The sequence below is a fragment of the Hippocampus comes genome, unplaced genomic scaffold (assembly GCF_001891065.2).
Source record: "Hippocampus comes isolate QL1 unplaced genomic scaffold, H_comes_QL1_v1.1 scaffold86, whole genome shotgun sequence".
NCBI lineage: Eukaryota > Metazoa > Chordata > Actinopteri > Syngnathiformes > Syngnathidae > Hippocampus > Hippocampus comes.
The window spans coordinates 211207-233308 of record NW_017805882.1 but is presented as its reverse complement, the minus strand read 5'-3'; the positions used below and the strand labels follow the sequence as shown (position 1 = coordinate 233308).

The following is a 22102-nucleotide window of genomic DNA, read 5'->3' as shown; positions in this document are numbered from 1 at the left end:
CCCAGCCTTGGCGGTCGTATCATGGGGCCGGCCGCCGCCGGAGCCCCAATTGACGCTCGCTCGCTCGCTCCCGCCGGCTGCCGCTCGCTCGCTCGCTCCCGCCGGCTGTCGCTCTCTCGCTCCCGCTGGCTGTCGCTCGCTAGCTCCCGCCGGCTGAATGTAACATGTGAATGTAACAGAGATGAAAATGTTGTAAACGGGGTACGCTGAAACGAGGTTCAACTGTACTTTAAAAAAAATGATGTTTTCATACATTTGGATATGGTTAAAGCAATGGTTCTTAACCTGGGTTCGATCGAACCCTAGGGGTTCGGTGAATCGGTCTCAGGGGTTTAACGGAGCCTCTGCCATGGAGGTAAAGACACACCCAACTCAACATGTCAATTATGACACGCCCGCTTGGCCATCACTGTCTGGTTCATTTTGTGCACGATTAAAAAACGTATACTTTATACGTATACTAATTGTGTTTTCTTTTTTCTGTTTTTAATAAATGCATTTTTTATGTCTTGAATTTGTAAAAAAAAAAAAAAAAAAATCATCTTTTTATATTTCACTAATGTAGGGTTCAGTGAATGTGCAAATGAACTGGTTGGGTTCGGAACCTCTAACAAGGTTAAGAACCACTGCATTAAAGCTTGTTGGTGGGGTAAAACGAGATATTATTATTATCCTTGTCTCACCCCCCGGGTGGTGTCCATCCCCCATTCAGCTCGGGTCCTCTACCAGAGGCCAGGAAGCTTGAGGGTTCTGCGCAGTATCCTTGCTGTTCCCAGCACTGCACATTTCTGGACAGAGATGTCCGATGTTGTTCCCGGGATCTGTTGCAACAACTCATCTAGATTGGGGGTCACTGCCAAGACCCTTCACGCTAATGCCTACCTCATACAATGGTGAGAGACAATAAATCGAATGACATGCCGGCTCAGACGTCGCCCGGCCAAACAAGGTCTGCGTCAGGTGCTGATATATATATATAATGTGTGTTTTATGTTTTTTTTCAATATTCTTTCTCTATATAGTGGATTTTCAGTTGTTGTGCTTGTTCTGAAACGATTTCCCCCAGAATCCACGGTATTGCATTCAGCCTTGCTCCTTTTTTATATCGTTCCATGTGCATAATTACCTCCTATGTGTTGCTTGAATCATTTCTTTGTTGATGTGTCTTTGATTTGGCCTCTTCCTGGCTCCCCTCCTTGACACACTCTTCACTCGCCCTATGGCCCATAGTTTTTTTTTCTAGCCTTTTTTTTTTGCTTTCTCTTCATGCTGTAGTTTCCTGTTTCCTTCCTTATACTCCGAATTTTTTACATACTCTCTCTCATACTCACATTTCTAGCCAATTGGGTTCCTTCTCTCCCACCTGAGTCTCATTTGCTTAATTCTACTGTTTAACATTCAGTCCATTAGTTTTAATCTTTGCTGTTGTGCTATGTCTTGGGACTCCACTTGGGCTCTCTTGTTCCCTGTAAAAGTTTTTGCGGTGTTGCTAAAGTACTATATGCAGTCCCCCCGCCCCCACATGTGATGCAAGACAAAGTGCATAAACACCAAGATGTGCAGCACCTGTGATGGAGAGAACTGGAACACAAAAGTACAAGATTAAAAAGTGGGCCAAAAGAAGGCATTGAATGATGTGGTCATCCAGTAATGGATCAGTAACAGTGTAAGCATGTTGAAACTACCTGACCTCGAAATGATGTGAATCGCTGTTAACTTATCTGTCCTTGTTCGACATATTTTGGCTGATAAGACACAACCATAAATGTGAGAGATTTTCATGTGAAGTCACTTGAGTATTCTCAGCCTTTCCCTTCATCCGGTGAGAAAAAAACAAGCACCTATGACCCCTCTTTCATCCATCCATCTTTGTGCCTGTCCTCATATTAGTTGGCATCATTATCTCAATTATATTGCTGGCGATTTTGAAGGCCAGACATGTGGCGACTGGTGGATGAATGATTGAGACAAATGACTCCCCTCATGTATGCAGGAAGAGGATAAGAGGATGCCAGACGTGCGCAAATCTGTGGGGGGTGTTTCTTTTATTTTTTCTTTTGTGCTGATAGGAAAATGCACTTTTGTTGCAAACAGAAGTATGAGAAAGCATTTTCTTTAACATCGAAACATTATAGCAGCAAGTCTGCAGCTGACAGCAGATGATTCATTTTCACTCACAGATGATCCCTTGGAGACTAATTCAAACATTCCCGTGACCTTTACGCGGGCTAACGGCCTTCTAGCTTTGGTGAATAAACAGTTGAATGCAAGCAAATTCTTGCTTTGATCATTCTATCTCATGTGCATCATTAGAACAGGGGTAAAGTCATGTAACACTGGTTCAAAAGGACCACAGTTTGGTTTTGACAGTGTCCAAAGCTCTTTGAATTAGCAAGAAGGGAGGGAGAGTGATTTGGTTTTCAGTTTGTGTGGCCGCTGACGGTTCAACTCTTGTCAGCATTTGTTCGTGGCACACAAAAATTGCATTTAACACGAAAACCACCACCATGCATAACGCCTCATCAGACATCAGCAAATCTGGCCAGTCTTCAGCTCAATGAGCATCTAGAATTAACTTCACAGTTGTGACGTTGTTTTTTCTTTGCCTTCTTGTGTTATTGTGTTGCTACCACAGAAGGCCATTGTACAGTTAGCCCACACACGGTTGCGGTTCACACACCTATTGTCTTCTGTTATTCGCTCAAAAAAACTCATCTATTCGCATTTCTCTATGTATTTTTGTATTTTTTCCCCCCTCATTGTATTATCATAATATTGCACATATTTCAGCCTTTTTAACCATTCAACGTGCGTTTTAATTTCTGTGCCACGCACATACGTGAATGAATGTGTTCAACTTTGTCACTCAACACTGAGATGAAGAGAATGAGGTGGTCTCTCACTCTCTTCCTGCAGTTTTCCCTTTTTATTTGATTGATGGTCACACTGGTTCGACGTGCATGTGGGACTGATTTTCACTGGCTCCCGCATGACCACAAATTCTAACACATGCACACAGACACACAGGTTCGAGCCATATGGAAACACAGGGAATGGCAGATAATCATACAGCTGCAGTTGCTGTTTATATCCTGTCAGTTCCGCGGATAGAAAAACATCAGATATATGCAGAGAAAGGAAAAACTAACTTTGCACTGTTTTTGCAGAAAAATCTGCAGTCTGAACTTTTCATTCTCACCTTTGACAACAAAAACAAACACAGAACTGCACTAATATAGGATGTAGACCCAACAATGCTAATTTAGATCAGTGAAATCATTCATTGATACAGTCCTCTATATGGCACTCTTTGTCAGTAAGATAATTTCTTAGTGACTAATGCATTGTGTGTTACATCAAAAATGATGAATGAATGATGAATCTTGATGAAGACTTGCAATGAGTGATACCTCGTGGCCCACCAGGATCAAGCAACAATCCATTAAAAAGGATACTTAATGATTTCGCAATATGAAACGGCTGCCATGTGTCTTGATTTCTGATATTCTTTGGTCAAAATTCACAAAGGGTAAAGCATTACAGTGCGTTTAGAATACACTTGTCATTCTTTGGTTTTGCGGAGAGAAGTGCTGTCGAATGCGATTGCTGAGAATTGCTTTAGTAACCATCACAACCAATGGTGGTACGATGGCATGCAACTAAAGCAGGGGATACTAGTAGCCAACTTCGCAACTCTGCCGCTATACTGTATTTATCACAATTTTGGGGTATTTTTCTAAAAACTGAAGAGTAAAAAAAAAAAAAAAATCAATCAATGTTTTTGTGCTTCTATTGGAGACGAACAACCATTTGCACTGAAATTCACACAGATGGGCAATTCAGTCTTTCATGAACCTTCCATGTATGTTTTGGGAATGTGAGAAGAAGACAGAATACAAAGAATACTCGCAACAGGATTCAAACCCTGAAACCTGGAAATATAAGGCAGCTGTGCCAACCATTCCCTATCATGCTGGACTGCCCTATTTCTTTATCAAACAATTAAAAAGAAATAAATCCAGAATATGTCCCCTAAATCGAGGAGAAAAAAAAATCCAGCTCGAAAAATTCATTTTTCATCTTCCGGACTTCAGAAGGCAATTGATAGAGTCTAAATGGTCTGTTCCTAATATTTTAGTTCCCACCACTTCAGAATCGCATAACTGATTGGTTATCGTGATTAATTGCTCTTATTTTGTTATATTGAATAGAAACAAGTGGATACACAGGTTATTTGTACCTTCTGCTGTCTGGTGGAAGAACACTTTATTGTTCTGGTAGTCACTATATGTTGCTGGTATAGATACGTAGGCGAACAGGATATATACTGTATATAGATAGAAAGATAGATAGATAGAGAGAGAGAGAGAGAGAGAGAGAGAGAGATAGAGAGAGAGAGAGAGAAAGAGAGAGAGAGAGAGAAAGAGAGAGAGAGAGAGAGAGAGAGAGAGAGAGAGAGATGTCATATGAATTTGTACTTTGATTTGTGGGGACTTGCAGTCTGATGGAGTTGACTGTGCTTTCATGCCAACCACAGCTTGGGTGAAGACATGTTATTATGTCCCCACCTACTGCCACACTACCATTACATCCGTCTAAAAAGTATAAGGAGCAAGAGAAAAACTGGCATTCCAATGTGGAAAAACATTTTTTAAAATGGATGTGAGTGAAAATAAATTTGCAGCTGTTGAAGTGATCTTCCATATTTGCAGTCAGAAGACTCTTTTCAATTTACAATATGATCAAAAACCTTCCATGAGGTGTTCTTTTTATCATGGGTCTGTCTAAAGTGCTATTTTTTTTATACCATAAAAATTTATTTCACCAGATGTTGAAACTGGCGCTGTTTTATGTAATAGTCCTGGGAACAACAATGCTGAAAAATCCTCAAATATTTTTTATATGGCCAAGTTGAACTCGGAAAATATTGTTGGTCTTAACAGTATGAGAAATAATCTTAACATTTAGCTTGCTAAAAACATTGAGATGTGGCAAAAATTAATAAAACATCACATGCTTTGTTAGGCTGTGTTGTTTTACCTCCTCCAATATTATCTGCTCATGCATTCTCTATATTCACCTAAAATTGATCATTTCGTCCATCTGGAAAAGCGTACGCACACTGCACACACGGATTACATTAAACGACACGAGAGGTTTCCTGTCTGGCCCATGTATGAATATTACACCAAAAAAAAAAAAATGTGATCGTAGTGTGACAGGTAGAGATCAGCTATACCATCCTCACCTCTCCACTGTGTTCGAAGAGCAACCCTTTAGGGCCCCGGGAGACTATAAATAGGAGAGGAAGCCCGAAGGCCTTCCCTTTTGCCCCAAAGCCTGACTTGGAGTGTTTCGTGAGCAGACCTGCAAGCTACCGGAAACCCAACACCCCAGTAGAACTGTGGAGTTTTGTGTACATACACTGCCGACCTGATATTGTGTGTGTTTGAGCCTGAAAGCTCTGGTTGCTGCGCTGAAGTGCACTGTGTGATTTTTTTTACCAGCAGTAGTGGTTTCAGCTTCCAGTTACCCTATCAGTATCTCCGGGTTCCAGTACTCGCTGGGAGGAGTGCAAGATATGGTGCAGTATTTATCACTCTTTTTTCCCCCCACTGTAAACCAAAAAAAAGATACAGTGTATTTATTCGGGCCACGTGCAATAGGGTGATGGTTATCAGCATACAGGCTTTTGCCCAAGTCAGATTGGTTGCATCTTTGATCTTTAGTTTGTTTTATTTGAATTTACCATACCCTTAACTAATGATTGGTTGGTTTTACACTATTAGTTTGTGTGCCGTGAACTCGCAGTGGATTTTAGCCTCCTGATGAGGCTCGGGCATCAGTAGCCCACCCCGGGTAGCCCGATCCCTACTGGCCGTTGCCCGTTGTCCTACACTGCAGCCTATTAAACTCCATGTGGTAAATCCTTCATATCAGACTTCTCCTGTGGTAGCTTTTACTATTGTATTGAATTAATACAATTTTTTCATTGATTTGTACATTAGTCTTTGTCGTCCTGGTGATTCTGGACAGCTTGCATGGGGATATTGCCCTTTCGGTGCTTTCTACCGTCTTTATTACTGATTTGCTTTACTGTTTGTTGTATATATTGAATTGCTCCATGTACAGCACTTTGTATGCAGCGATGGCTGTTTGAAAGTGCTCTAGAAATACAGTTGAGTTGAGTTGAGTTTCCTAGATATAAGTAATTTGCTGTAGGTTTTCCTTATATACTCCACTTAGGTCACACTAGCTCATTAAGGTGATTTTACACATTGGAAAGCTTGTCCTCTTCTAATTTAGTTCAAAATATTTCTGGGGGTGAGCCCTGTATGAGTCATAAAAAAAAGTCATTTCACAGAATTTAGTGGAATGTCAATTATTTATGGGCCGTCATTTGTAACCAATTGTAGGATTTATCGTCATCTTTTAACGTCAATATAATTTTTCAGAGCACTTCAGGGTACATTTGCAGGGGTGAGGTGAAAGCACGTTATGTAGCTCATTTTATGAAATAAGATCTTCAAGACCGAGCTCCCAGGACTCCGATTTTCTATGTGTCTGCACCTTCATAATGCATGTAAGACTTTCTCTCTAGATCAGAAAGAAAAAAAAAAACACATGAATGGAATACTACGTTGGCAATTTGTACTCCGGTAATGTAATGATACATTTAGCTCATGTACTTTGTACATCCTCTGTCTGATGTGATCACCTATTTTTACTCTTTGTCCTTTTCCTGCAGAAACATTGCAGACAATTTATGTCAGACGGCACAGAGTGAAAAGAACATGATGGAGACAATTGAATCAATGTGTTGCGCTACTGTATGTGCTTTGTGGCTAACGCAATATTCAGTGGCCCCACTTCTTCTGACCACAAACGAAGCTACTTCATCAGGTGGAAACCATGGCAACAGATTTGACAGACCCCCGCCCCTTCCCCACTCACCTATATCACTTCCTGTTTGAGGAAGCGCTCACGTCATTTGTTCCTTCCTGTATGATGATTTTTTTTTCCTCCCATAATATGATTGCACAGTGACTGTTCCACTTTAATTCCACATCGTTATAAAGCAAAAAGACGAACTGTGTTTTCCTCTGTGCTCACACACCAAGGCGAATGTAAACTGAGCTGTTTTAAAGGAATCTAGAGGGGAGACTTTCTATAATTGTATTCCATCTGAAGGAATATGTGTGGTATTGTAAGATTGTTTGGACTGCTGGAACCTTTTTTGGATCAAAGTACATTCGGAAGATTATCTGCATATATTCACAACATAAGAAATGAAAATTTTCCATTCTTCTGGATTTATTTTTCAAAAGTCAAATATTTACTCTTTCCTACTGGCCTTTTTGGTGTTTGTGAAGTGAAGGGGCGGGCCGGGGGTCAGACCTCAAGCTTTAAAAATGCTTGTAAAGATGGAAGGAGGAAGAGAAGAATGGTCAAAGCGGGACTTTACGAGGGAGGCCCGCTACAGGCGGGATTCTGGCTCAAGTATTGGAAATATTAGCTTTCTTTCCATTTTACTGCCACAACCACAAGCCCTAAATGGCAAGCTAACACTTCATTAAGAAAGAACTGATTTGAATCTTATGTAACAGCACAGCTCTCTGAGGTCTAAGTTTTGCAACAACGTGCTCAATCAGAATTTTGCTGGCTGAATGTGTACAATGGCTCATATGAATACATCTAATGAAATGGTTTGCTCAGTTTTTCTTTCTTCATTGCAGTGGATACGAATCACATACAGAAAATCTCGGCCTGCCTCCTTGTTGTGGTTGAGGCCGTGAACGCTTCACAGCAAAAGTGCATGTCGCCCCGCTGTGGTCGAAAAGCAAAATTCAAGGAAATCGAATGTGTTACAGCACAGGGAACTTCCATTTTTCTTTACCACATTACATCTTTACAGTTTGTTTGTCTGTTTAATGGAATCAGTTAAACACTCAGTAAAAAGTAATTATGACGCACACATACACTTTTAAGGCTGTCAAAAATGTTGCGTTGTCGTTATTGTAAGAATGGATCTAATTATTTGTTCATTCGGTTCATTCTCAAATTATAAAAAGAATCTTGCAGTTTATGGTTGGAAAATTACATCTAGGTGATGGAGTACCAAATTAACTAAATTATACTCGGATACAGAGACATTTTCCATTCATGTTTGGGAATCACTATTAAAAATCTGGGGTGGGGAAAACATTAAAATAGAAGTTAGTCATCTCCTCAGCCAGAAAAGTGATGCAAAATTTTCCATAGATCCCCTAATCCTTTAATGCATCCATTAATTCAAAGGTTTGAGTTCAGCTTCATTTGCACAGGAACATCTTGATATTTTCCATTTGATGTCACAATTCAGGCTCGGGGGAACACTGCAAACATTTCAGTGGCCTAGGCTGGAGAACACACAAAGAGAAGAAGTGATGAGGTGGAACTCACATCAGATTAATTTTATCGATCCGTTTTGCACAGTCTTATCCCATGTAGGATTTCGAGTGTGCTGGAGCCTATCCCAGCTGTTTTTGGGCAAAGGGTAGGGTTTCTCCTAGACTGGTCGCCAGCCACTCACAGGGCACACATTTAGAAAAAAAAAAAAAAAAAACATTCACACTCACAATCAGATCACACACACATGCAGGCAAGGTTAATGGGCTCAAAAATAGTGCTGCACTTCTGGAGCAAGGGTTGGGGGGGCAGCACCTTGCACAAGGGGGTCTCGACTGTAGTTATCTAATTGCAAATTTTGTTTTGTACCTCAGCAGGACTCGAATCGTTCACCTTCAGTGATGAGCTACTGCCGCCTCATATGATGCCATGTCTCACCTCTAACATTGACTTTGGCCAGTGCCTCACTGGAGCCAATGTGGTTGGTTGCCACACACTTGTATATTCCGCTGTCGCTACTTTTAACATGAGGGATGACAAGCTGTCCATCATTGGTGCTGTGACTTCCAGCAGGCAGGTTGCCTCTGCCCACCCGGCTCCAATGGAACTGAATGGGATGGGAGCCATGGGCCAGACAGCGCAGAGTAAGAGCATCACCGTGTTGGAGCTTCACCTGCTCAGGCAAAGAGGTGGCATAAGGCGGGCCTATGGCATAAGGAAAAAGAAGAGATAAGAGACGAGAATAATCATCAACCACTATATAAACATAATCTGATTTTTTTTGGGAATAGATGATACAGCAGAGTCACTATTTTCATTTACTTAACAGATATTATTTCTACCCCTTAAGCCCTTTGTGTGCCTGACCTCGGAACAGAACAAGCTTTAATCTGGTGCAGCCATCTCAACTCTTGACTTTAATCTTTCCTGTGTACATGGTCCCTTACAAATAATTGTCAAAACCTCAAGATGTGTTTTGGCATGCTTGGTTCACTCACTCTCCACCTCCATCTGCGTGTATGCCTCGCTGAAACCGTGTATGTTGGTGGCATTACAGATGTATTGGCCGGAGTCCTGTCGCCCCACACTGGTCAGTGTCAGGGCACCACCGGCTACAGTATGTTTCCATGGCAACGGGGCTCTAAGCTTGGACCATGTGATGACAGGAGGGGGAGAACCTGAAAGCAATAGAGAAAATTTGATCCACAAAATACTATTGTACACTATTTTATGTTGTTTTAATCGGTTGTGTGTATGTGTGTGTGTGTGTGTGTGTGTGTGTGTGTGTGTGTGTGTGTGTGTGTGTGTGTGTGTGTGTGTGTGTGTGTGTGTGTGTATATATATGTATATTAAGTGACAAAACTAATGGAGTTGAACTGTATAATAACTATGTCTTCTTACCAGTAGCTTGACACCTCATAGTGACAGTATGACCCTCCACAACTGTCATTTCCTTATGACTCACTGCTGCCATGGGTGCACCAGGAACCCCTCCAAAGATGACCTCCACTTTGACCTCTGTCACACCCACGATGTTTTCAGCTTGGCAAATGTACACTCCTGCGTCCTCTGGACGCACTATAAGCCACTTAAAAGGAGGAGAAGGTGGTGTTATTTCAAAATACGGAACCTTAAATAAAAGCAGGGTTCGGGTATTACTTGTATGGTGTTGACACCATCTATCTCCTCAGAAAGTAGCTGCAGAGGGGAGCCCTGGCGTCTCCAGCTCATCTTAGGCCGTGGCCTGCCTGTTGCCCGACACTGCACTGATACCCGGTCGCCAATTTTGACCCTCAGGGGCCCAGTTGGTGACAGCCGCACTTTGGGAGGATCTGGAGGGAAGTACACCCGTATGAGGTCATGATGAAAGCAAAACGTCAGAGTGGGAACCTTCAAAGTTACACATCCTCTGGGGTACAATTTGGAGATACACATTTTCCAGAAAACTAAGCATCTAAACCCCCAGCCATAGTTTGTGCCAAACCAAGAAAAAAAATGGGTGGCATCTCCCATTAAAAAAGATACCAAACAAATCATGCAAGTGATTCTCTATGCTTGCAACCCCTGATGGGACAAGCCGAAAAGCGCAATAAATGTCACATGAGGCTTGTGCATCTCATGAGACTTCAGCCAATGAAAACCAAAGGTTTTTTACTGCACAAGTGCATTTTTTTCCCTTTAGTTGTGTGTGATAAACACAAAATCAAGGATTCTGAGTTGAAATAAACATTTAGGGTCGGAAAGCAGCACAGACGTCTCTGTCCTAGAAATACATCATCGCCTACAGGAGGAAGAACAGAATTTACCCTGGATAATAAGCAACATTTCACACAGATGCGCCTTTACAATGTGCCCCCAAGTGTAACTTGTAGTTAAGAAAAGTATGCGCGTGCGTCTATGAGTGCTCGTGCGGTAACTAGTCGATCACGAGAGGTTGGTTCCTTGAAAAGTACATCTTCAGTCAAAGAAGGATTGGGCAATTATGAACCGTGAGCACAAAATCTTCAGGCTTCTGCTAAAACAAGATAAGCCTACCAGAGCCATATCCTACTTATGAGCATGTGGACACTTGTGGAAACACATTTTTTCAGTTCATTTAACTGGCCCTCTTGAAAACCTTGGAATTTTTTTTTTTTGTTGAGTTGGTCAAGTTATTGGTTTGGAAACATTTTTGAGGTGGTATCTTTATCTTGGTCTGTTATGACCAAAACATGGCATTTAAACAGGAGTCACCCTTTTTAACTCTTTAAATGCTTCTTAAGATCTAACTTTTTTGTTGGCGTGTAAGCAGTAGAGCAGCTCACATTTGATGTTGATCTGAGCTGAAGCAACAGTGGAGCCTGCCGAGCCGGATGCCACACATTGGTACTCGCCCTGGTTATTAGGTCGAGCATTAGCAATCGTCAGCACCACACCATTGGGGCCAATCTTAACATTGTCTGGTGGAGGGAAAAACATAATTCTGTGAATAGATTAAGCACAACATAAGCATACAAGCCGACACTCCATACCTGCCAAGGCTTGATTATTGGCTCTCCTCCACTGCAGCTGGGTGGCATGAGCACCGCTCCCCACTTGGCACCTGAGGCTGACCGACTCCCCTTCACGCACGGTAGTAGTCTGGGGCTCCACTGAGACCACAGGACTTTGACCAGTGGCTACTCAGAGAGAGAAAGCATTCATTCCGTGCACACACACACACACACACACACACACACACACACACACACACACACACACACACACACACACACACACACACACACACACACAGGAGAACATGTATGCGCCATATGCAACTCTGTGAACCCTTAAACAGGCTGGAGTAAAACACAGTGTCAACCAACAGCAGGCCAAAACAAACAGACTGAGTAAATACACAGACTAAACAGAAGTGACTCTGATGACTGAGCAAAAACAAGAAGAGTGTTTAAATTTGTTTCCTAATTAGGTACAGTTAACTATAATGTTATTTTTATTGTCGGTTGAAGGTGCTTACAATATTAAGAGACGTAGTTAACTTTGGCCTTGGTAATCCCGTGAGTGTGCCACCAACAAGGGGGTTTTTTTTTTGTTTGTTTGTTTTTTTTCAATAGAAATAAGGTATCCCAATTATGAGAGCTGTGTGTTTAAATAAAAATCAAACAAAATATCCTGCTCAGGTTTTTTTCAGTTATTATTTGATGTGATTATTCAATAATTATTACTGTCTATTTGAAATGCTGAGACAACCACTTTCTCGTAAAACACAATTTAAGATAAACACACAAAAACACCTTCTCGTGTGTCAAAGACAACGAATAGAAATAATCCCAATTACCTGAACATAGCAGAGAGACGAGGAGCAGAGCATAGGACAATGAGTCCATGATGTGGAGAGAAAAGAGTTCAATCACTTTCTGTGCTGTCTGGCTGTCTCTTTCTGTTCCAATCGCGGTCAACCTTTCACCCCTCACTTGGCACTCACCTCCTCCCTATTTCTATTTCGAGGTCTCTAAAAGTGCTGGCGTCGAACTAAAACCTCACCAGTCACAATTTGGAAAATTTCATATTTTTTCAAAAATCTATACTGTTGGTCAGTCCACGTGTGTGTATTACTTGAACAAGACTGAAAAGTGACATTTTGGACGTCCAAGCTTTCAGCCCACCACTTGCAAAATTCAGTTTTCAAAGAAAGTGGGGATTTTTTTTAAAGCTACATGGCCCTGTGTGAAAAGTATTTGTCCCTCCTGTTAAATCATTAATTAACAGTGGCTAATCACATTTTTTGAAAAGCTCAGTTCATTTTCACTGACCACAACCAAGCTCTAAGACCACCTTGACATGTTCTGTCAAGAAACCTTTTAAATGAGTCTGTCTGACAAAATAAAGCCATCCGAAAAAAATCTCAAAAAGCACCCCAAAAAATCCCATGATCCAAAGAAACTCAAGAACAGTTGAGAAATAAATTTAACTGAATTCTATCAATCTGGAAAGGGTTACAAAGCCATTCTTCAAGTTTTGGACTCCAGTGAACCGCAGTTATGAGAGCAAACAGTGAACATTGGTGAACCTTAATAGGAGTGACCTGACCGAGCAAGAGTATGACAATGTGAATCACTCAAGAGTTCTCCACAGTAGCAGTCTGGGACTGCTTCAATGTGATCAACTTGGAAAGGCGGGACATTCAGAACAATACCTTCCACTGATATGGCAATGCGGCAATTTGTGCATGCGACGCTGACTTTGCATTAAATGCAGAGTACACCCTAAATTGGTCGGCAGTAGAAATTTAACCCTGTTGCATGCACAAAAGTCAGACAAGTGAACCACTACAGCATCATTCAGCAACAGCGTTATCCATTGCAGAACCATTTTTTATATGCTGTATCTTCACCTAGCTTAAACTTCACGTTACGCTTGTTAAAAAGTGTGTTATCCTTATGGAAAGCTTTATGAGCTGGTGTCATTTAAAAGTGTGAATTAGTTTGACGATTTTATTCTAATGATTAAAATACAATGATTACTAATTAACTGTGACGTAACCATTATTTGTCACTGATTAACTTGAGTTGTAACTTGACCCTTGCGTTGATATTGTTGAATTTTTGACGAAAAGGGAAATCTATTTTGTTAGGTAAAGGCTCTGTAGCTATTTATGTCATTGTTATGAACCATGATAATAACTGATAAGATTTAAGGCAAGTCTTGGAGAAACGTTTTTGTTATGTCATGGGTTGGATGCTGCCATCTAGCGTCAAGAGTCAGCAAACTAAACACTGACGTTAGGGCGTGAGGTGTTGTGGGAGTTGTAGTTCATCTAGAATCAGGACTTCCTGCTTTTAACAGGAAAATCACCTTAAGACGCTGGAGACGTCGCACTCCATTGCTCTTCCTGACTTGACAACTAATCTTCACACTTAAAAGAAGTGAAGACTTCCATACAGGTAGGTCAGTGTCGTTGATGTGATACATTTGTGGAGCAGCACCCATTTAACTTATTTTGCGCAAACAAGTTTTGACGAATAATCGCAGCTGCTTGTGAGTTGAGACCGGCTCATCGTGTTTGTATTGAAAACGACACCGAACAACCTTTTCAGCTTGCTCATTTTTGTACGTTTGTTTTCGACTCACTCTGCCTTGATACAAACCAAACAAATTGTTATGGGAAACTGTTTTAAGTAAATGTTGATCATGGGGTCGTTGGCATTAGTTGAACTAGCTGAAAAAAATCGCAAACGTGTATGCTGTACAATATTGTTTGTTTCATCCAAGATGCATGTGTCAATGTCGAACACGTGCTTTTTCATTGTGATAGTAAAAACTTGAAACGTTTTTTAATTCATCTATAATCAAGTTTAGTTTTACTTGGAATATTAGGTCTACCTGTAATAATCCAAATAAAATTGACCCAATTAAAGATATATTTTAAACAAATTTCCTGTGTTTACTACCACATTGAAAAAGGCTTAAGTTCAACATTCGCACATTTACTGTACATCATATATATCTTTTGTACTGTGCTGTGAGCTCTTTAATATGAGTCTTAAACGACAAACGTAGTAGTGTCATGCACCTCTGTGGAATTTGAAACGTGACTTCATGATGACTCGCCCTGAATGGACTCAGCAATTCCATGTCTGGCTTCATCGAGTCATAACACCCCTATTTAAAGTGAATAGCAGCACTGTGTCTTGACCAACATATTGTGGCTCGTGAATAACGAGCTTTCTCAGCATTTAAACAGACCCTGTTGTGCTGCTTATTTGACACATGGTCAACAACACGATGCCACTGATGGAATAATAAAAAAATCTGAGCAAAGTAACCAAAGTGGAGTTTTGTGCACGCACTGGTCCCGACATTAGGTACATCTCCATCATGAAATGACATTAAATACAAAAAAACCCTACACTATCATCATTTTTCTGTACTTTCAGTGTATAGTGTAGACTTGCTGTGCATCATATTGATAGCTGTTTGTAATATTTTGGTTTCCAAGTTCAGCTCAGTCAACAATAAAAATGTTAAGTTAGCATACAATTGAATTAAAACCTCTCTGATTGTATCAAAATCGAGCATTTTATATCTTGCCAGTATATACCTCTTGGTATTAAAAAAAGTAAAACATAAAAAGCCATTTCAAAGTGGTGACCTCAAACTTTTGAGCAGGAGTGTTACCTCTATTTGAACATATACTTTTTTTTCCTCTTCCCCTCAGATGGCCACCATGGATCATGGGGCAGTCCGGCCACTGACAGCAGTGGCGTGGACATCCAACATTTCCACCTGCCCTAAAGACTTCACCTTGGTATAGGCAGAGAAGGAGATTACACATTTTTATTGCATGTGCTTGAGTTTTTATTCCTCCATAGACCTTTAAAAGTAAATAGTTCCTGAGATTTTCAGTTATTCTTTTCATTGATTATCAACACAGAGGCAGTTCATGCTGAAAAATTTTACTCTTATCGGGAAAATAATACACCATAACAGAAAATAATCAAATGGAAAACAACAAATACCCTGATTGAATGAACTGTTCCAAGGGCCAGAACAGAGAAGACATTAAGTTGTACTCTGAATTGTGCCTAATTAAAAATGAAACACTTATTTGCAAATTGCATTGATATACCGATACGCTAATCAGCCATGCTCATATGTATAATAAATACCTTTCATACAAAAATTATAGATGGGTTTTGGGGAGAAAACTAAACCTTTCATTTCAGGTCTGCAAATTATAAAAGCATGTTCCCTGCAATTGGCTGGTTACCAGTTTGTGGGGTGCACTCCTCCTCTCACCTAAGTCAGAATATTTGTGGAGTTTCTCAGAAAGGCAGAAATCAGTGAGCGCATTGAGTGATTTGGACTGTGAACTTGCAAAAGATGGTCTCATTAAAACTAAACAAAGAAAAAAACCCTCTATAAATCATTTTTGAAGGATTTAGCATCCCACCAAGAGCGTGCCAGATGCAACAAGTTGGTAAAGCACAGGCACCACCGCGCATTGTAACAAAGACACTTTTCACCATGACGCCTGACTTGGCCAATCACAATCGTGTTCATTTATGCCGAGTAGGCTGCGATTAAAATGAGCGTCGGGATAACTTTAGCTTGCCGGTTTGCTCAGGACTTTGGTATGTGGTTGCGGTATTAAGGCAGCACAGTGATGAGCACAAACACGTCACACCTCTCTGTTTTGATCCTGTTCTTCATGTGCCCCCGTTTCCTCTCATGTTCATCGAAGACTCGGCTGAAGTTGTGAATGGGAACGGTTGTCTGCCTATATTTAACAGTCCCTGTTTCGATCTGCAGATCAACATCACTGAGAATGGAGCAAACGCAAACTTCACACGCAGCTTCCCACCGAGATACAGTTATTACCTTTGTTACAGTAAGGTAACTGAGAAACACGTCCACTATTTCAGTAATCTCCTTTGGGATTTGCATCACCACAATACATCAGAGATTTTTCTCTCTCTCTCTCTCTCTCGCTCTCTCTCCCCCTCTCTCTAGGCCACTTCAGGTGGTATGGTTGTGTCAGACATACAGCTCATCACTGACAAGGACGCCATTCCTCATGGCTACTGCTTAATTGCGGAGCACCTGGAACCAAGTGAGCATATAAACATACATTTATGTATGGAAATTGATGTGGAAAGCAATCAGATAACTCGTACGTAGGCTTTTCTAAAATGTTCTATGGTCAATTGTGTATTTAAAACCCATGGTAAATCTCGTCGTATAAAATACCACTTTAAAAAAAAAACGATACAATTTGTATCAATGTCCTATAAATGAGGACATGACGTAGCTTGACCTAAAAACTACATTCACCAGACTATTCAGGGAGTATTCCAATGAGCCTAAAAAGCATAAATGCAGGGCTCCACACTACATTTTAGGTGTGCAAGTAGGAAGCTTATAGGCACAAATGAATCACTAATTGACTTGCTTCGTAAATATTCACATTTTCACCTGATGTATGGGCTAAAGTGTGGAGCAGAAGATTGTCAGCAACAACAACAAATCAATGTAAAAAAAGTTCATAAATTAGCAAATGTATTGCTCACATAAGCGCGAGTAGATGAAAAATGAAGTTGTACTTCGCGAAATTTAAGGAGCAAAATGCCACCGTTTAGGGGCAGTCAGGAGCCCTGTAAGTGCATTAGTGACACATGTACAATCACAGAAAATCCAACGGACAACGGAGGAATGCTAACTTCTGGTCGCCAGTCTAACGCATTGCAATTGCTTCAAACTCTTCAAAATATACTTGCAGTCTGCTGAAATTGCGTGAAGTTACCACAAAATGTCGTGTTGCCTTATTAAATTCCTCCAGTTTTCGAGGCGTTGGCAAAGCGATCAAAGCTCCATCTATCATTAAAGGAGCCATTTGCTTTGTACAGTACTGTACGTGCAGTTCCGTGTGAACAGGCAACTTATTTTGACACGCTCAATGTTGGTGATACAACACAAAAACAACCACAAAATAGACTAGAAAGCCTTTATTGTTATAGTCCTCGGTGCAGAAGCAACAAAATCAGGCTTATGAAAACAAAATACAACCAAGAATAACATAATAATCCTGACAAGCATGTAGTACTAACTGCAGAATGAGGATAAATGTCACAGGGCTTTGTGATGGTGTGGCCCGACTTCATCGCCTCGCTATAGTGGGAGTGAATAAAAATACAAGCATTAAAAAATGGACAGGGGGGGCTTCTCTGATGTGCAGAGGGGAGATCATGCCACAGTGTGGATCCACCCGAGATGTAAAAAGGCGTGGGTTGCTGTTTTTAAGTCTTCTTGTGCCCACACGGTGCTATAACCGAATCACCAGTATATTGTGGTCCACCATACCAAATGCTTCAGTTTGGACCAGGAGGACAAGACACACAAAGTCCCCAGAGTCGCTTGCCAGAAAGGATACCATTAACAACCATTCACAAGGCAGACTCTGTGCTATGCAGCATTTTAAAACCAGATTGAAAAAAAGGTCAGGACATGAAGCTCACCCAAAAATGACTTTGCCTGATTGTGATCAACTTTAACAGTAGCAGCCCCAATTGCCATTTCTCTATTTTACAAAATCCTGCAGCTTGTTCGGCTTTGCAGTACTCCTGCCTAGCTGTGCGGGTTGTCTCATTGAACCAGGGCTCAGGTTTAGTTTTGGGCTGACCCTTATGGTTTGGCTAAAGGAGTCAAACCGGGAGCTGACCTCCTCTGCGTTGACAGAAGTTAAGCCAAAGGGAAGGAACAGCTGGTCTAAAGCAGCAGAGAACAGACCAGCAGTGAACAAGTTAAAAGTATGACAGCTTCAAGCATGAGCAGCAAATTTAAGTGCAGCGCAGGAGAAACCCATTTTAACGAGTGGACAAACAAACCAACAAACAGCCATGGAAAAAGCTCTCATGATTTGCCTGGTCTCCGAGTCAAATACTGTACAGTAGTCACATAACATAAAAAAAGAAAAATCTCATTATGATGCATTTCACAAAGACGTTCAACCATAAGTTTCAATAATAAACACATTAAATTATTCACCATTATCCTGACAAGGAGAGATTTTTTTTTTAATTGCTGCTCTTGGATCTCTCACACACACACACACACACACACACACACACACACACACACACACACACACAGAAATATACCGTATATGCTGTATATAGTGCAAGTGTACTTAATGTTCTGCTAGCTGAATGTATCAAATGAATGTGATAACACAGAAAACAAAGAAGCCAGTTTGTATTTTGCTACTAGGCATTGTGTACACATCCTTCAGTACCATTTTTTTCTTCAGTTGATTAATTGTGTTAATACTTGGTGTATTTCTGTCTGCAGAAGCCACCGTTTGGAAGAAGAAGCACATATGTGTGCGCGTCGTCCCGGTCGGTAGTGTGGACACAGCTGTCTTGGATATCAAACTGACAACCAAAAGCAAAATGATGTTACAGCACTACACTTATGTCGGGTAAGCGCCGTACTATCCACTACATTCATCTGTGCTACTACTTCATCCAGCTCCTCCTCACGATGCACTTTTAAGTACTGTTCAGTATATGTTGTTTACAGAGACATCCACGGCTACGTGTTGTGGTGCAGAAAGGGTCATTTTACCAGCTGCACGCCGCAAGCCAAGCCCCGCAGTGTCAGTCTGGACCTCCGCAGACTCTCACTGGAGCTTCCATCTACTCCCCAACCTCTAAAACCCAGGTAGTTTTGTTGTCTCTAAGACCTTCATGCGTGCAGAAGAGAATTCACAAATTCCTTCGTGTCATTTCTGGCCAGACAGATGCCTGTGGGCATCCATTTCGGGTTACCAAGCTATTAGTACAACTGTGGTTTAGCTAATAAATCACTTCTATCATCAAAGTATGATATAAGGTGCATCGTGTGTGGTACAATATGGGTAAAATAGACTTGGAGACTCAACAGTCAAAGTTTTGAATGAAATAATAAATGCATGCACCTTGTGTATAGTTTCCGAATTTGACAATTAACAGTATGCTCCGCTGACATGGGTGATCACATAGTTTGGATGTTTCATTCTGTAAATCTCACACCAAATTTAAATGAATTTTCATTAGACCCTAACGCGTTTTCTTACATGCGTTTGGGAGATTTGAAGTTTTAGTCTTGGTGGGGAAATGTGTTTCTGCAGCAACCCTCCTCAAGTCCCTCAAGGTAAACTCAGCCACAGGCGCCACTCCCTCCACGGAACGGCGTCCAAACCAGTTGACAGCAGCATCCAGGGAATCACAGGTGACCGCACTGTTACTGTCAATTTGTGTTTTTATTGGTTTGCTACAATATGCTCTTTGTTTCAATTATCTGCAGCACTAGATGGAGTGCCCTTCAGCCTTCACCCAAAGTTTAATATCAAGCCAAATGCTACGGTATTTCACAATTTTATTTTTTCCGAAGTGAACAAATCTGCTCCCAGCCAAAAAGTTTTGTTTATGCAATATCTCACACGACAAAGGTCTTCCAGATTCATGTTAAGTTATCCCCTGTGTCTCTCAGAATCCTCAGCTGAACTACCAGCTCAACAACATCCGTATAAAATCCCTCCAGGACATAGAAAATGAGGTAAGATCATCTATTTCCTTTAATTCTGATTGCGTTACCCTTCCACATGTACTGTCAGTGTAATGACGTTGTATTCATTTTTCAGTATAACTACACCTTTTCAGTGGAGGAGTTTGCTGCCAAGAGGACCAGGCCACTAGTGTCAACATCCTCATCAGCTCAGTGAGCTTTGTTCTTTTCCATGGCAACAACATCTGACCTCCTGCCTTTGTGTAACGTCGCGGTACAAATGAAGGGACGTCACATCTCTGCGCAGCTTTGGAACATGAAGCATCTGAAGGAAGAGTGTGATTTAAAAGTCACGCATTAAGCATCTTTTTAAAATGTTAATCATGGCATCTTCAAACATTCCGGTGAATTCTTCCATTTGAAGAAATATATTCTTTGCGGGAATAACAGAGTGAACAATGTTGTGAATATATGAATATTTAGCTGATTTGCTGTTTGGGATAAATCATCTGCAGTGCTAGTCCATCGTGATTGCTTTTACATGCTTCATTTATGGTGCAAATTTTAAGGATGCCCCAATACTGTCTGCTGTTGGCCACCTTACAGTGTACATTGCTGATTTGCTCAAAACACACACACGGGCCACATTTTGATTTTCTTGGTAAATGCATGTCTCTGCATGTATCCATCTTGAATGTCTGATACAGTATCTTATTTTGAGATCAGCAATATTTCCTTCAGTCCAATAAAAAACAGAGGAAGGACCTATTTTGGGGCCATTTATGTTTATATATTAAAAAAGTCACACGTATAATGAATCTACCTACTTTTTGGTAGCATAAGATCCAGATACTGTATTTATCTACAGGATGTGATTGTACAAGGTATAAATGTTCTTTTTTTTTAATGCCCTCAAAAGTAACTGTATAATGCTTGAGGAAATAATTTAAAAAAAATAATGAAGACTAATGAATTTTTTTTTTGTACTACTATAAGAGCATTATTTGTGGATATTACCAATGGAAAAAAACCTGTTACCTTTATCTTACAAAACATCACCCAAGGAAGTCCAAACCTGAAAACAAGTCCCTCTGCAAAGCAGTACTGTATTGGTTGAAATAGCCTTGAAAAGTCCATATTTAAGTGAAAAGTTTGTCAATCTAGCTTGGGCCGCACATCAAGCTGAACCAATCAGAAGCGACAGTGAATGCATGTGTTTTGAATTAAAAATGTGTTCTGTTTATTTAAGGTAGTGAGGCTTAGCGTCTTTCCCCCACACTATATTGTGTTGGCATAAACACTCATTAGGATTTCCGAACTATGATCAACGGCTCATCAGAGCGTGGCCAAGGACCCCCTATAAATTACTGCGGTCAGCCCAGCGTCCACTCACAAAGTTAAAGTCAAGTCAGCCGCCACAACGATTGTTAATACTCGCGTTATGGTAAGCGACTGCGGTCTGGACAGCCTCCACTCGCAAAATTGAAGTGAAGCCAGCCACCAAAGCGATTGTTAATACAGTACTGTGCCGCCAGCAAGCTGTGTTAGTCACCTTGAAAATAAAAGCTGTCCAACTAATGCATACATGTCAGTGGTTTGGATTTAAAATAATGTGATAAAATCACTTCTCAGCGGTCAGGCAACGATTAGTTCACCCAGGTAGAATACAAGCTGTCTCAGAATAGCACCAAGGAGCGTTCTGAAGTTGAGATTGAAAAAAAAGTTAATGTTAACTCTCCATGAATTACTAAAATTTCACCCAATTAAAAAAAAAAAAAAAAGTTAAAACATTATAAAGGAATTTTCATTGTCCAAGAACCAGACCACGTCTAAGGAACACTAGGCTATGCCTGGTATCCAAAGGAATTTTCATTGTCCAAGAACCAGACCACGTCGAAGGAACACTAGGCTAAGTCATAATACTTTCATTAAGATTTGAAAGCCTCTGAAATCTGACCTTTTGACCTCCATGCCTGAATTCAAAAAACATTTAAAATTCAGTTTTCATTATCCTGGAACCAGACCAAGTCTAGGGAACACTAGGCCACCCCAGTTATGCAACCAAAGTACTTTCATTAGGATCTGATGTCGTATTTCAAAGACAAAGGCCTCTGAAATCGGATATTTTGACCTCTACACTTCGATTTTGAAAAATCATTAAAAAAAGAATTTTCATTATCCCGCAACC

The 22102-nt window shown here is 40.8% G+C and overlaps 2 protein-coding genes across 5 annotated transcripts; one reads left to right on the top strand and one right to left on the bottom strand.

Annotated features, from left to right (window-relative positions):
• Positions 1-7296: 7296 nt before the first annotated feature.
• Positions 7297-12340, bottom strand: sid4 (secreted immunoglobulin domain 4). The gene is made up of 8 exons (XM_019889192.1): positions 12209-12340; positions 11400-11546; positions 11193-11327; positions 10048-10220; positions 9790-9976; positions 9387-9566; positions 8827-9093; positions 7297-8399 (listed from the first exon to the last, which is right to left on the bottom strand). Exons 1-8 carry the CDS (start codon positions 12255-12257, stop codon positions 8395-8397), a joined length of 1143 nt encoding a protein of 380 aa, XP_019744751.1. The 5' UTR covers positions 12258-12340; the 3' UTR covers positions 7297-8394.
• Positions 12341-13695: 1355 nt separating this feature from the next.
• On the top strand, positions 13696-20859 carry mvb12a (multivesicular body subunit 12A). 4 transcript variants are annotated; one of them, XM_019889194.1, is made up of 10 exons: positions 13696-13814; positions 15089-15178; positions 16183-16266; positions 16384-16483; positions 18718-18847; positions 18949-19089; positions 19538-19638; positions 19714-19772; positions 19900-19965; positions 20051-20859. In XM_019889194.1, exons 2-10 carry the CDS (start codon positions 15089-15091, stop codon positions 20129-20131), a joined length of 852 nt encoding a protein of 283 aa, XP_019744753.1. In that variant the 5' UTR covers positions 13696-13814; the 3' UTR covers positions 20132-20859. The 4 variants fall into 4 exon arrangements, with proteins under 4 accessions (XP_019744753.1, XP_019744754.1, XP_019744755.1 ...); XM_019889195.1 differs by having other exon boundaries at positions 13698-13818; XM_019889196.1 differs by lacking the exon at positions 15089-15178 and having other exon boundaries at positions 13699-13814.
• Positions 20860-22102: the final 1243 nt, after the last annotated feature.

Bases quoted from the DNA above. Each gene is read 5' to 3' on its own strand.
- mvb12a (XM_019889194.1), top strand. From the start codon at position 15,089: ATGGCCACCATGGATCATGGGGCAGTCCGGCCACTGACAGCAGTGGCG. The intron at 16,267-16,383 runs GTAACTGAGAAA...CCCTCTCTCTAG, and splicing joins ATTACCTTTGTTACAGTAAG to GCCACTTCAGGTGGTATGGT. The intron at 18,848-18,948 runs GTAAGCGCCGTA...TGTTGTTTACAG, and splicing joins CAGCACTACACTTATGTCGG to AGACATCCACGGCTACGTGT.
- sid4 (XM_019889192.1), bottom strand. From the start codon at position 12,257: ATGGACTCATTGTCCTATGCTCTGCTCCTCGTCTCTCTGCTATGTTCA. The intron at 11,328-11,399 runs GTATGGAGTGTC...TCCCTCCACCAG, and splicing joins CAATAATCAAGCCTTGGCAG to ACAATGTTAAGATTGGCCCC. The intron at 9,094-9,386 runs GTGAGTGAACCA...CTTATGCCATAG, and splicing joins CACGCAGATGGAGGTGGAGA to GCCCGCCTTATGCCACCTCT.